General features: G+C 54.2%; 1 protein-coding gene across 1 annotated transcript in view; it reads left to right on the forward strand.

Moving 5' to 3' along the window:
* The first annotated feature begins 1020 nt into the window (after positions 1–1020).
* Positions 1021–12863, forward strand: part of RASA3 (RAS p21 protein activator 3) — a 53554-nt gene continuing 41711 nt past the window's right edge. Inside the window, exons 1-2 of the mRNA XM_010831532.1 lie at positions 1021–2861; positions 5120–5237. Of these exons, the coding sequence (XP_010829834.1) occupies positions 2831–2861; positions 5120–5237 (149 nt within the window). The 5' untranslated portion in view covers positions 1021–2830. The remainder of the gene's footprint in view (positions 2862–5119; positions 5238–12863) is intronic.

Below are 12863 nucleotides of genomic sequence, written 5' to 3' on the forward strand. Positions count from 1 at the left end.
ACAGGAGCTCTGACGCCCCGTGCTGTATGTTTGGGGAGAGGCTGCCACGTGGTCAGTGCCCAGCAGACCATGTCGTCACAGGCTTGCTCCTTGACTCGATGGAACGCAGGTTTCAGGAGTGCCTCATCGACTGCCCAGCACTGCTGGATGCAGAGAGGAAGCGGGAGCAGGCGGACTGTGGGTCACGGTGAGGGGGGGTGACCGGACGCTCTGGGGTCCCTCTGCCTTGCAGCCCCAGTCTGAGGGGTGACCCTGTGGTGTCCATGTGGGGAGCAGGGCCCCGTCGGTCTCTTCCCAGGGCTCCTGGCTGCCTGGGGGGCTCGGCCCATCAGCGGGCCCTCCCATGCTGCATGCTCGGCACAGGTCATCAGAGAAGAGCCCCGGAGAGTGTTTCTGCATCTTCTGTAACAGTTTCTCGGAAGACATGCCTGACTGTCTTTTCATAGTGTTTTCTCCTGGAGAGCTAGTGCGTTTCACTTTTAGGTAAATCACGAGAATTGTGTGTTCTGCCATTTCCACGTGTTCATTAGCTCCTGGGACTCAGCACCTGGGTGTGTCACTGAGCCACTCACGGTGGGCTGGAAGGTCCGGCTCTCCTCTCTCCTACTGTATGTTAGACTTTGATTGCCTTCTGGCAGACTTATTTTATTCTTGTCTTTCATGTTGTCACCTGTTCTTTTTGGAAATTGGGGGAGACCTGAGATGCGCGTTTGCGAGTCTTCCTGTGTCCTGGGTATCCCCCCCACCGCAGTACCTGGAGCGGACCTCGGCTGCTCTGGGTCAGGCAGCTCAGCCCAGAGCCCTCCTGGCTTGTAAACCAGCCTGCGGTAGAGGAGGCTGCCTGTAACTTGATTCTGAAGTCTAGCCTCGTCTGATTGTGGGGATGTTCTTTCTTTTAATGTGTGTGCTCGGTCGCTCAGTTGTCCGACTCTTGGCGACACCATGGACTGTGGCCCACCAGGCTCCTCTGTCCATGGAATATCCCAGGCAGGAATACTGGAGTGGGGGCCACTTCCTCCTCCAGGGAATCTTCCCGACCCAGGGACCAAGCTGCGTCAGTTCTGTATCTCTGCTGCGTTGACAGGCGGGGTCTTTTTACCCCTGAGCCATCTGAGAAGCTGTTCTATTTAATATCAAGTGTTAAAAGAAAATAGCAAGGCAGTCAAAAACATAGTCAAGGAAAGAGAATGTTTTCATCATGAAACTGATCTCCGGTGGGGAATGGGCTTTTACATACTTACAAGGAGCTACGCTGGCCACCAGACTCCGTAGCCCTGTAGGCACTTGGAGAGAGCAGACGGGAGCCCGGGGGCTGTGGCTCCCTCACCAGGTCCTGCCCCTGTGCGCGGGGAGGGCTGAGAAGGGCTGTCTCTGCAGGACGAGGGTCTGGGGCTCCTGCAGCTGGTCACATGTGGTTACAGAGTTTGGCCTGTAGCTGAACTGAGGACCAGCCTACGTAGTAGGACAGAGCAAAGGTCCCGCGCTTCGTGGACACGGCAAATCTGAGGCCCCGGCTCACCGCTGGGCGTCTTCCCAGGGGCAGGTGAGGGCAGCAGCCGAGGTCAGAGCCCCTTGGAGGTGAGCCCGTGGATGTGGGGGCCTGGCCGGCTGGACCAGCGATGGCCTCTTGGGGTGCAGACCACGCTGCTGGCCCTGCAGGGCAGTGGGCTTCCTGGTCTGGGCTGAAGCTGGTGGAGCTGCAGAGACCACCCACGGCCCTTAGGAGGCCCGCCCCTCTGCTGGGTCAGGCTGGAGACCAGCCCTCTGCGGGGCTGGGTCTTTCTGGCTGTGACCGCCTGGAGTGTGCGTGGAGCGTGGCCAGCAGCGGCCAGGAACCACGGCCTGACACCTTAATAAGAGACGGGTTTGCTGCTTCAGCGCTGGTTTATCACGGGCTTTTAGGTGCCGCCTTTTATGTCTGTCAGTAAATTCAGCATTCAGAGATGATACTTGGCACAGATTTGCCGTCTGGATCAACCCACCAGCAGACAGTCACTCTGGGTGAACAGGATACGTTTTGGAGTCGTGGTTAACAGGAGGGACGCATTTGATAATGTGACTTATTTGGCTCTTAGAATGAAACCAGTTTACTTTCCTTTTTCTTTGCAGGCATTTATCCATCCATTCATTTATCAAATAATCACCACCTACTGAATACCAGGCATGACTTTGCCTTCTTAGGTAAACAGCTCCACACATAAAAAAAAAAAACCACATCTCTCTTCTCACTTGAGGGACGAAAAGGCCCCATAACCTGTAGTCAGGAAGAAACCAACCTCCAGCCTTTGGCATAAGTGACGCCTGTGGAAGAGACATCATCTGCTGTGGTGTGGCTGGGATCCACCCCTGCCCCCGTGGCCCTGGCGGGGCCCCCACACGCAGGGCCCGGCAGACAACGTGGCCAGATGGGGTGCCGGCCTCCTCCCCGCCCTCCTGGCCTGAGTCGCTTGTTAACACTGGCTCCGGCGCCTGGCTGGTCTCTGATGCCATCGTCATAGCAACCAGGATGTTTCTGTAGCTGTGGGGGTGGGGCGGGGGGTGGGAGGCCATGTGTTTTGAGGATCTTAGGAGAATAAACAGGAAAAATCCCTGTCCTGTGTTTTCCACTAGAGGCCAGCTCCAGTAAGACTTTAAAAAAAAAGATTTAATTCTACTTTTAAGAAACACAAGCACTTGCAGCCAAATATCTCATTTCTTGCCAAAAAAAAGAATTCCAACAGGAAGTGCAGTCACACCCTAGCAGTGTCAGCAGGGAAGTCGGAGTGGTTTCGGGGGAAGGCTTGTGAGCATCAGTCCGGGAAGCGGGCAGGAAGTCGATGGGCCCCTTCGGATGCGGCTCGTCACGGTCTGCATGCACCTGTGTGAGCACACGCGAGTGTTTGCCTCTGCCAGGAGCGCATGGAAAATCTGTCTCTAGACACTGCATGACGGGGCTGGAAGCTGCATGGAATCATGTGCCCTTCTCAGCTTGTCTGTGTTTCTATGCCCAGCTGCCGTGGAGTGGCCTGGTGTCCAGGGCCTTGCAGTATTGAGGTGTCATGGGGGTAATCGTAGGAAAACATTCATTGGTTACTTCTTTTTCTTCACCACCTGAGAGTCACTGATGATTCCCTGACGATTCCCGCAGGAAAACCCCGCAGAAGCTTTTGAGTTAGAGGAACCTGGGGTGTGTGTCCTCACGCCTCATGGTTGGGAAGCTGAGGCTCCAAGGGGAGGCCTGGGGTCCCAGGCAGGTGCGGCAGGTCCCCAGAGTGCAGCAGCTGTGTGTGTTCAGGTTGCAGCCAGGGCTGCTGGGAAGCCTCAGAACACTCGATTTATTGGCACAGAAAACATCCACTCGGTTATTGCATGGCTTCTTTAACGTGTTGCTTTGCTCCGTCCCAAGTGATGACATTAATGAAAAGCTTGAAATAGAGGCTTCGGGCTCGCAAACTCGCCTCTGCCCTTCAGAGACTGCAGCAGGAAGCTGCAAACTGCGTGTTTCCCCGAGAGCAGAGTCAAGCACGTCCGTGGGGTGGAGGTGTGGCCGTTCTGGGTGCCGAGCGCCGAGGAACTTCTGCTCTGGTTTCAGTTTGGTTTCTGTTGTTGTTGTTTTTCCTTCAGCTTTTAACAGGGGCGGGGTGCGGCCCTGGGTGGTGCTGGCAGGTGTCGCCGCGCCGGGACTGCCCCCTCCCTGCCCCTGTGTCTGGGGCCCTCAGACCCCCAGCTGGGGAACAGGAGGCCCCTGGGGGGCAGGAGCTCTTTGAGGGGGTTCCTTCCTTCTGACCTGGGAGGAGAAGCCCCCTCTGCTCTCGCTTGGTCCACAAGCAGAGGGGCCACGGTGGCCCGCAGCGAGCTCGCCCCGGCTCCTGGCAGAGGGCCCGGCAGCTGTGACTCTGCCGGCGGTCTCCAGTCGGACCCGGGTCACAGGCGCCATGGGCCTCCCAATGCGCAGAGGGAGGCACGGGCGCAGCTGGTCCCCTGGACGTCTCCTCGCTGGCGTTGTTGTTTGTGCGTGCGTGCCGAGGTACTTCAGTCGTTTCCGACTCTTTGTGAACCTTGGTTATTACCCCAGCTTTGACCTAATAGTATCAAATTAATCAGAATAAACAGAGAGCTGGGGATTAATAGATAAGCAAGTGTCAGCCTCAGGAAAGAAGCGGATGCTGCGTCAGGCCAGGACGTGGGTGAGCCTTGAGGACACGGCATTGAGTGACATGAGCCGGGCCCAGAAGGACAAGCACGGTGACCCCACTCCTGTGAGGCCCCTGGGGTCACCACGGCCACAGAGACCGAAGCCAGGAGCAGGCTGCAGGAGCGGAAATGGGGCTTGTTGTCTCATGGGAGAAGGGTTGCAGTGTTCTGAGATGAAAGGGTTCTTGAGGTCGATTGTGCAAGCGTGCTGTAGTTAACGAGGGTGCCGCTGAGCTGTATGCTTAAAGGGGAGTGAGAGGATACTTTAAATTTCTGTGTATCTTACCATAATTTAAGGTCTTCCCTGGTGGCTCAGATGGTAAAGAATCTGCCTGCAGTGCAGGAGACGCAGGTTTAATCCCTGGGTTGGGAAGATCCCCTGCAGAAGTAAATGGCTACCTACTCCAATATTCTTGCCTGGAGAATTCCACGGACAGAGGAGCCTGGTGGGCTACAGTCTATGTGGTCGCAAAGAGTCAGACACGACTGAGGGATTAACACACACCATGATTTAAACATTAAAAATATTAAAGGGGCTAATCACTGACCCAACGGACATGAGTTTGCGTAAACTCCAGGAATTGGCGATGGACAGGGAGGCCTGGCGTGCCGCAGTCCATGGCATTGCAGAGTTGGACACGACTGAGTGACTGAACTGAACTGACTAAATGTGGGTAAAAGGAAACAATCCTTAATTTCTGGGCTGATGGATTCCTACTTTTACAGGATCCATTGTTTTAGAGGGTTATGCATGTCACCTTCTTGTAACAGTGCAAACAGTTTTTCCTTCAGCACCTTGACTGGTGGTGATGAGAAAACGTACAGAATATGCAGAAGTGAGCAGGCGCCTTGCTGTGGAATAAACCCATTATTGGGAAAGATGTCTGAGATTAACTAGGAGACTAAATAATTCCATGCTAAATGGATGATTTACATTTGCTTTTAGGTGAAGCCAAAAATCTTCCCACATACCCGGGGCCAAACAAGATGCGTGATTGTTACTGCACAGTGAACCTCGACCAGGAGGAGGTTTTCAGGACCAAAGTCGTGGAGAAATCACTCTGGTATGTCTGCTGCTGCTCTGTTTGAGGCTGAAAATCTCTGACCTTCCATCTCCTTGTCTCTTGGCTCACTGGGCAGTTATGAGCTGATGGTCCCTGAATGCTCCTAGTGTCCAGGACTGGGTGGGAGGACAGAGCAGAGGCTGTCTGTCTGCTGGGAGGTGGGTAGGAACGTCCTAAGTCCAGATGAACTGGTGCAACAGGATCGTGGATTTCAGAGCATAAACATTTGGGAAGCTTTTTTACCATCTTCCTTTTCCTAAGGAGGCTCAAGATGAGTGTAGAAGTCACTGCCCACAGAGGTCAGAGGCCTCGAGAACACTTGCCGATGGAATTCAAGATGTGGGGATCAGGTGAGAAAAGGAGAGTTCAGGCCTCGAGACAGAGGAGTTTGCAGCAAAAGAAACAGGTCAGCTTGTATAGGAATCCCCGGAGAGCCTGTTCAAGCCCGATTGGTTCCAGTTGGTTCCAGTGGGCTGTGATTCGAATTTCCCACCAGCTCCAGGCCCCCTGGCCCCGACCCCACCCTAGGAACCCCACCCTAGGGACCCCACCCTAGGGACCCCACCCTAGGGTAGGAACTGTAGCATCTGTGGTCACAGCATGCTGGGGGCGGTGCCTTGCTGCCTGGCAGGTGGGTGGGGCTGGGATGTGGGTCTGGGAGAAACACAGAGCCGGGTGGGGTCTCGACCAGCACAAGCGAGGCTCTGGCTGCGGCCCCGCCCTCGGCTTAGGACTGTGGGTTGTCTGGGTCCATCCACAGAGCTATTTTGGGTTTGAGAACATTTTTAGCAGATGAATTATATCCTTGCTTATTGCTGCTTCTAAGTGGGAACAAACAGCACGTTCTGATGACTTAATGAACTTAAGTTTTAGAAACCGTTAAGATCTCCTGCCCCCGAAACATGGAGACACTTCCCTTTACCACCTGCCCTGTCTCTGCCCACACTAGCAGGGCGGCTCCCAAGGTCCTGTGTTATTTCAGTCCACACTTCGCATCCTCTGAAGTGATTTGTTGAAGCAAAACGAGAAGACTGAGGAGGTTGTCAAGACTCTAGTGTGGCTTTGGGATAACCTGCAAGGGTTTTCTGTGAGCTCCCCAGGAGAGGAGTCCTTCTGTGTTTAAATAGTCCCTGTTAGAGGATCATAAACCTGGAGAATTAGCATCGATTCCTGTGAAACTGGGCTCCCGGCAGACCTGCTGGGTGAGGGTCTCTGGGAAGCGACTCTGTTGAGGAACCTCTGCCTCAGGTGAGGGCAAGAAGTGAGGACCATTCCTAAAAATACTTCTTACGAGTTTAGAAATAGAAACCATACTTTCTGGTTGTGGTGGCACAAGACACTGTGCTCTGGGGGCAGAGAGGGGAGACTGTGGGCTGCACATAAGCCGGGGTGTAGTGGTGTTGTCAGCGGGGGGGTGGGGGGAGCAGGGCGGGCGGCCAGAGCCAGGGCAGCCCTGGAGGCTGTCCCAGGGGCCGGCCCTCCAGGGGGCCCGGGTAACTCCAGAGGGGCTGGGTAACTCCAGGGGGGCCGGTTAACTCCAGGGGGGCAGGTAACTACAGGAGGGCCTGGGTAACTCCAAGGGGACCGGGTAGCTCCAGGGGGGGCCAGGTACCTCCAGGGGGGCTGGGTAATTCCAGGGGGGCCAGGTAACTACAGGAGGGCCTGGGTAACTCCAAGGGGACCGGGTAGCTCCAGGGGCGCCAGGTACCTCCAGGAGGGCCGGGTAACTCCAGGAGGGTCAGATAGCTCAGGAGGGCCCAGAGCACACGCTCCTTCTGACCCTCACTCCCCATTCATGCTTTCCACACAGGCAGTGTTAATATGCTAACTTTTAAGGTTAATGTATTCATTAGCTCAACTAATATTTATTGAGTGCTTATCTAATATACAAGATAAGGCCAGGAGCGCGGAAAGCGGAAGGTTAAAGCTGACAGCAAATAGACAAAGTTGCACAAGATGATTCCAAGAGCCTACAAAAATATGAAACAATAAGCAAGTGGGACCTAGCTAAATGTAAACACTTTTGTATAGTTGTTTCCTTTTTTAAGGAAACCATAAACAAGATGAAAAGACAACCTATGGAATTAGAGAAAGTATATGCAAATGACACTACTGACAAATGATTAAGGTCCAAAATATATAAATAGCTCATACAGCTTAATGTCAAAAAACCAAACAACCCAATCAGAAAATGGGCCAAAGACCTAGACATTTCTCCAAAGACATACAGAGAGCCAGCAGGCACATGAAAAGATGTTCAGCATTGCTAACTATTAGAGGAAAGCAGATCGAAACTAAACTATGCAAGACACAAGTTTTTTTTAGTTAAAAAACTGAAAACAGAACTACTGTATGATCCAGTAGTCTGAGTCCTGAGTGTACATCCAGAGAAAGCCATCATTCAATAAGATGCACGCATGCCAGTGTTCACTGCAGCACTGTTTACAGTCGCAAGAACATGCAAAGAACCTCAAGTGCGTCAACAGATGAATAGAGAAGGTGTGTATACACACACACACGATGAAATACTACTTGGCCGTAAAAAAGAATGAAATAATGCCATTTGCAGAAACATGGATGGACCTAGGGATGGTCACACTAAGTAAAGTGAGTCAGACAGAAAATAATATCGTACAGTACTGCTGACATGTGGAATCTAAAAGAAAAGATACAAATGAACTTACTTACAAACCAGAAATAGACAGACATAGAAAACAAACTGATGGTTACCAAAGGGTATAGTGGGGGAGGGGAGAGGGGTTAACATATGCGCACCACTATATATAAAATAGATAAACAGCAAAGACCTCTTGTAAGCACAGAGAACTATATTCAATATCTTGCAATAGCCTATAATGGAAGAAAATCTGACAAAGAATGTGTGTGTGTGGGGGGGGGGACCACTTTGCTGTGAACCTGAAACACGTTGTCAACCGAGTATGCTTCAGTTTAAAAACTGGTTTATAATATGACTATGTTTAGTGTTGAGGCGAAAACCTTATTCACACTGGTGGGGGCCACGCTGCTCCCTGGACCTTGACTACAGTGTGAGGACAAGAGCAAGGAACCTGCCTGTAAAGGAAGCCAGCGAGGGGGATGGCCTCCACTTGGCGCCAAACACTCGCAAGCAGAGCTGGCTCTTGTGAGTGTGCAACCTGAATCCATACCACACTCTGTGGTCTAGAAACCACAGTCCACGCACATGTATTAATGCAGTCCAGGGTTAGTGGTTTGTAACACCCGCCGAGGCAATGATGAGCCAGTCGAAAGCAAACCCAGTCTTCTTCAAGCTAGGTCTCAAGATTCTCCAGTATAGCATTCCAGGGAACTTGTGCTCAGAGGAGAAAAGGCACAGAGAACACAGGAATAAAGCATCACGTGCATTTCCCAAGATAAACAGTAGACAGCAGAATTAGACTTGCAGAGTTCACAGAATGTCAGCTAACAAAGGTTAGTGAACACAGAGTAGTGAGAGACAAGATCGTAAACAGCAGCAGGATAAGAAGTGATGAGGACCTGAACCCCTGTGAAAAGTTCAAATAGAATGTCCAGAAATGAAGATCCCAAAAATTGATATGAAAAACTCAGTGAACGAGTTAAATAGCTGATTAGACATAGCCGAAGGGAAAATTGGTAAACTGAAGGTATTACATTTGAAAGATACCCAGAGACATAAAGGGATGAAAGGGGTGAGAGAGGGTTAGAGACACAGAAGGTGGAGGGGTTGCTGGACACACCCCGTGGAAATTCCTAAGGCCAGAAGCCACTGAAAGGTCACAGGAAGGAGGCGGCGTCTGGATGCCGCTCAGCCCTTGAGGGGCCACATCTGAGGGCAGCGCCCAGAGGCACAGGCCCAGACTCAGACGGTGGCTGTGAGGGAGGGGAGCGCGCCCGCGAGGCCAGGAGGGCGTCGCCCCTGGGACAGGCCACTGACGCGGACGGGCTCTGGGGCTCAGCCTTGCCCCCCGAGGCGGCTGCGTGCCTTGCTGTGTCGTGGCCCTAACTCCCAAATCTCCTCCAGTAACCACCTTGGTGTTTGGTTGTTTGTTTGATAAAGTTGCTGTAGAATCAAAGAGCCCTGGTCTGGTCTTAACCCGACAGCCCGCAGGGTCTGGCGCCCCATCCAGGGGAGGTATCAGAGGGAGCTCGGCCGCCTGGGCGGGTCAGCCCACCCAGTGTGCTCTGTCCTTCCACAGCCTGATGTGCAGCTGGAGCGTGAGGAGTGGAACGAAGACACTCACCCCTTCCCTCCTTTCCCTGGCTTCAGGCTGGGCCTGCCTGTGCGGCAGCCCCCACACCCTGGGGCTGCCGGATGCTGCCCACCCACGCCCTGGCTCACGGCTCCTGCCTTCCCTCCTGCATGTCTGGTGCAGGACCCGTGCTCACATGTCCTCGGGGACTCGCAGGGTCAGATGCCTCAGGGAGAACCAGCCTCTGTCCACCCCAGGCCACCTCCAGCAGGTGATTTGGGAATGGTTACCGTTCTCCCAAAAGCAGCATCTTCCTGATGTTGCAAGTGGACTGGTTCACATTTAACTTCTTACAGCCATACTTTTTAATCATTTAAATGACAAGTCATCACTTCTTTACCTTTGATTTAAATGTTAAGGCTCTATGAACCTGGGTCGTCAGGGTTGGGGCTGGATGGCTCCCTGCTCGGGGCCATGGTGCGCCTGTGAGGCATCCTGGGGTCCCCGGGCTGGGGCAGATGGGGCTGAAGTCTGCCCCTGGAGGAACCCATCACCTTATCCAGTAAAAGGAGCATGTTGACGCCATGGGCACACACACACAAAGTGAAACAGAGCTCTTGAGGGGCTTCCCTCATAGCTCAGTTGGTAAAGAATCTGCCTGCAATGCAGGAGACCTCGGTTTGATCCCTGGGAAGCTCCCCTGGAGAAGGAAAGGCAACCCACTCCAGTATTGCAAACTCCAGGGGTTGCAAAGAGTCGGCCACGACTGAGCGACTTTGACTTTCACTTCAGTGCTGGGTTGGTCTAGTCCTCTGCAGGAGTATTGCACGAAGTGGCCACTCTTCATTTCCATTGGTCCACATAAGTGATCGTGTTGAGGGTGACACTGTCTGCTGCTCCCCGGGGCGGGTCGGAAGGGGCTCCTGCTCCAACCCTCGCCTTCCCCAGGGGCGGCTCTGTTAGGTGTCCCGTGCCTCCTGCCCGGACGCCCCCATCCCTCCAGGCCTCGGCCGCGTGACTGTTTGGCTCTGCAGCCCTGGCCCGGGCCCTGCCGAGTGCAAGGCGGGCACGTCCTGCCCCCTTGTTGGGTTGTGTCTGTCAAGCAAGGAAGGCAGGTTACAAAGTTGCGTTCATAGTAAGATGCCTTTTTGCTTAAACCTTGGGATGCTCTAAAAATTACCTGGAGTGTGAGGACCTAAAGGCCAGTGTGGCTATTATTTCTGAGCAGTGGGATCACAGTGGCGGTTTGTTCTTTTGTTTGTAGGTATTGTCCTTTTACGTAATTAGAAGTTACTTAAATAACCGCTTTCTGGACCGCAGGGAGGAGGAGCTAGCGCATCGATTGGGCTGTAATTACAGAATCTCGGTCTGCCGCTCTTGCCAAGATCTTTCCCGAATGAAAGGCTGTTCCCTAGCCGGTGGGCGCGAGCTTCCGGTTTGCAGTCAGAGGGAGCGTGAGGGTCAGTGACTTGAGAGGGTCCTTCTGTTCCTTCCGAGAGATGCAAATTGCTCGGAAAATAGAGCTTTGTGTGATGGGAGTGACTAGACCCAGAAGGGCCTCTGCAGTCTTCCGAGGGAGAAGCTGTTTGGGGTTAGGGTGTGACGGGGGAGAGGAAGTCTGTGGTTTGAGGGGAAAGACGTCATTTTCTCAGATGTTTTTAATGAAAACCAAGTTGTTGACTAGAAAACACCAACTGACATTATGAGACTGTACAAATAGTATCTTCTTTGCTTGCATTTTTCTCTCTAATTTCTCAAGTTAAAGCTTAAAATATTTTTGACATAAATGCAGGTCTCAGGTCCACACGTTCCATACCACCTGGAGTGGGTGTACCCCCACAGTCCTGGGGGCTCTGAGAGGACCCCCCACAGTCCCAGGGGCTCTGAGAGGACCCCCCCCACAGTCCTAGGGGGCTCTGAGGGGACCCTCCCCCCACAGTCCTGGGGGGCTCTGAGAGGACCCCCCCCCACAGTCCTAGGGGGCTCTGAGGGGACCCTCCCCCCACAGTCCCAGGGGCTCTGAGAGGACCCCCCACAGTCCTGGGAGGCTCTGAGGGGACCCTCCCTTCACAGTCCTGGGGGCTCTGAGGGGGACCCCCCACAGTCCTAGGGGTTTTGAGAGGATCCCCCCACAGTTGCAGGGGCTCGGAGGGGGACCTTCCCCCCATAGTCCCAGGGGCTCTCAGGGGGACCCTCTTCCCACAGTCCTGGGGCCCTGATGGGGACCCCTCCCCCCATAGTCCTGGGGCTGTCTGGTCCAGGGCGGGCCTGCAGCTCAGAGCATCCCCCCAGCCCTGTCTCCATCCTCCCTGAGCCCCTTAGTCTCAGGATGGGGGGCTTCTCTCTGAGCTCCCAGATGCCCTGCTGACCACAGTGTCCAGGCCCTGGCCAGGCCGGGACCCTGCAGGAGAGACCATGGGTGGACCCCGTGCACCCCTCTGAGGAGTCAGTCCCTCCCTGTGGGCCTGCGGGCTGGGCAGTCTAGGGGTCGGGTTAATGGGACCCCCCTGGGTTCCCCCAGGGCTTCCCAGGCTGCCGCCCCCTCACCCCCAGGGGTCTCACCGACACCCTCCTTCCCTCAGGGCCTTTCTGAAGCTTCTGGGATCTGGTGGCTTCAGTTGCTTTAGGAAATGTGGCCTAAAAGGACAGTCTAGGTGTGACTTGTTGGTGAGAACACATGATTTCCCTGGGGAGTGTGGGGTGTGAGCCGGGTAATGAACCCCACGTGAGCAGGGGCTTCCAGGCAGGAAGACAGTCCGGGAGGGGAGAGGAGCTGCCCTGGCCACGGGCCCTGCCCACAGTCTCATGCAGATGTGAGCAGCGGCCGGAGGGATGCTGCTGACTGTCCACGTCCTTGTGTGGATGGAGCGGCTTTCTCTCCGGAAGCCGGCCCGTCCTGCGCTCTGGCCGTGACCCCCAACTGGGGGAACCTGAGCTTCTGGAGAGGATCTGGGAGCCTCAAACAGAAGCTGTCGTAATGCACACTCGCAGGCACCAAGGGCCATGCTGCCTGGCGATTTTAAAGGAGTTTAAAACCGTTTAGAGGAAGTGCAAGAGGGACTCCAAAGAAGCTAGAAGGGGTTTCTGCTGCTTCTGGGAGCTGAGCGAGATCATGCCCGGGGCTGGCCGGGCCTCCCAGCCCTGGGGCAGCCTGCGGGTGGGGTGAGACTACCGCCCTGTAGCACTGGCCCTGTGGATGTCGTCACCTCCATTCTTGACTCTTCTCCTGTAGATGCTTGGATACAGTGTTTGGCTTAATGAATTTCACTCCAGATTTTAGGGAATGGTTTAACCAATGCGTGATTATCAGCCAGACGCTGAGCTGTTTAATCTGGCTGGTGCCCTTTTTGGAGACCTGGCCCTACCTGCCTGGCTTCCGGCTCTCGCTGCTCTGCAGGGTGGTCCTGAGCCCACTTCTGGACCCCTGGGCTCTGTG

The sequence above is a fragment of the Bison bison genome, unplaced genomic scaffold (assembly GCF_000754665.1).
Source record: "Bison bison bison isolate TAMUID 2011002044 unplaced genomic scaffold, Bison_UMD1.0 scf7180017864527, whole genome shotgun sequence".
Taxonomy (NCBI): domain Eukaryota; kingdom Metazoa; phylum Chordata; class Mammalia; order Artiodactyla; family Bovidae; genus Bison; species Bison bison.